General features: G+C 36.7%; 1 protein-coding gene across 1 annotated transcript; it reads right to left on the bottom strand.

Annotated features, from left to right (window-relative positions):
• Positions 1-7: 7 nt before the first annotated feature.
• Positions 8-1,591, bottom strand: LOC107683062 (protein phosphatase 1 regulatory subunit 3C-B-like; the record flags this gene model as incomplete). The annotated part of the gene is made up of 2 exons (XM_016479154.1): positions 1,408-1,591; positions 8-422 (listed from the first exon to the last, which is right to left on the bottom strand). Coding segments are annotated over exons 1-2 (429 nt in total), but the record flags the coding sequence as incomplete, so codon positions are not given.
• Positions 1,592-1,634: the final 43 nt, after the last annotated feature.

Here is a 1,634-nt window from a genome sequence, read left to right as displayed (position 1 = left end):
AGTCTGCAGCAGGCTGAGGGAAATCCAAAATCAAATTCTTCTCCTCCTCCGCTTTCAGGCCCACAATGGCGTCCTCCAAGTCTGATAATTCGAACGGCAGGTCTAACATGGGGTCTTCCTCGAATTCCTTGAATACATAGACTGCTGTCAGAGACATGCCTTTGGAGTCAGCAAAAACCACTTTCTTTTTGTTTTTGGTCTCGGGACTCTTCCATCCTATGTTATCAGTGTCCACATCTGTCTTGGTGCTGATGCAGGATCTCAGAGGTTTGTACTGGTTGACTAGGCTCCTGGACTTGCAGACCTCATATGAACTGAGGAAACTGCGAAGAGGCGGCGAATGTGCCAGACAAATTCTCATTGCCACATCCACAGGCATAATTGGACTTGGCATTGGCCTGGGGTTGAGTATCTGCAGAACCCTGTCATGAAGACAATAATGAAGAACACTACAGTGACCAATTAAGCAGGAGACATTAAATACTTTCCTCAGAATTTAGAGATTAAAGTGGTTAACAAAACTATATCTGCAGCTAGTTTTAGCTATTTTACAATTCAATTATAGTGCAATAGCTGGTGGTTTAAGCTTTTCAAATTAGAATAATTATCAGTTTTTATAAGGAATATTCATACTTCCATATTATATTTATTATTACATATAATATTTATATCATACTTTAATACATGACTAAATTAAGGACTGGGATAAATCCAAAAGCAACACATTATAAAATATACATTTATAAAATGTATATCCAGTCTTTTTAGCACTAAAAGTCATTAGACAGTAGACACTACTGTGCATTTCAGTTCTTACTAGTAATTTTTTGTAGTACTACTTAAGAATTTACCTATAAAGTAGGCAGTCTGTATATATGTAATGACTGGCTAGTTACAGCATGACAAGTAAAAATTTTATTGCAACTAGTGAGATAAGCAATGTTACTACTAATAACAGCATAGCAGTGTCTCAAAAATAGAAACTATTATTTAATACAAAAATAATAGTAAAGCTAGCACAGAGACTAGTTACTAGAGAATACCAGTACTTCAATGAATAGTACCAGTAAAACTGGAATATGTACTACAGCTAAATCTAAACCACAGATCCCTATAGAATTCATTGGCAAAAATGAATGGAAAAAACAATGCAACTAAATGTCAACCAATTGTCGCAGTTGGACTAATTACCAGCTATTAAAAATTCAGTACTAGTAACATAAACAGATACGCTAATAGAAATTTAAACAGCTTGACATTCCCAATGTTCAAATAATACTTTAAATAAGCCAGTATAGTTTTAAATTGAATCTAAATCATTAGTCATATTCAAAAGTCATCTTTACACTTTTCCAGCACGCAGTGACAAACCCACTCGATGCACTGTGACGCACTCTGTATTCTTACCTGGTGCAATTCATTGAAACCCGTGGTTTGTTACCAAAACGGCAGACACAGTTTGCTCTATTATAGTTTGAACAAGTACAGTTTTTTCCTGATTGCTTTTAAACTTCACTTAACAACGTGTCGACCACGATAACTAAAAACCCACTGACGAACAGTCGTTTGCAGCGGCACGCCCCCTTCGCGGTCCAGCTGTACATCAAGCCTCTGCGCGCATTGGTTCACAGTAA

The sequence above is a fragment of the Sinocyclocheilus anshuiensis genome, unplaced genomic scaffold (assembly GCF_001515605.1).
Source record: "Sinocyclocheilus anshuiensis isolate Anshui unplaced genomic scaffold, SAMN03320099.WGS_v1.1 C32869824, whole genome shotgun sequence".
Taxonomy (NCBI): Eukaryota; Metazoa; Chordata; class Actinopteri; order Cypriniformes; family Cyprinidae; genus Sinocyclocheilus; species Sinocyclocheilus anshuiensis.
The sequence above is the reverse complement of the archived record's forward strand: the minus strand, read 5'-3'. Positions and strand labels throughout refer to the sequence as shown.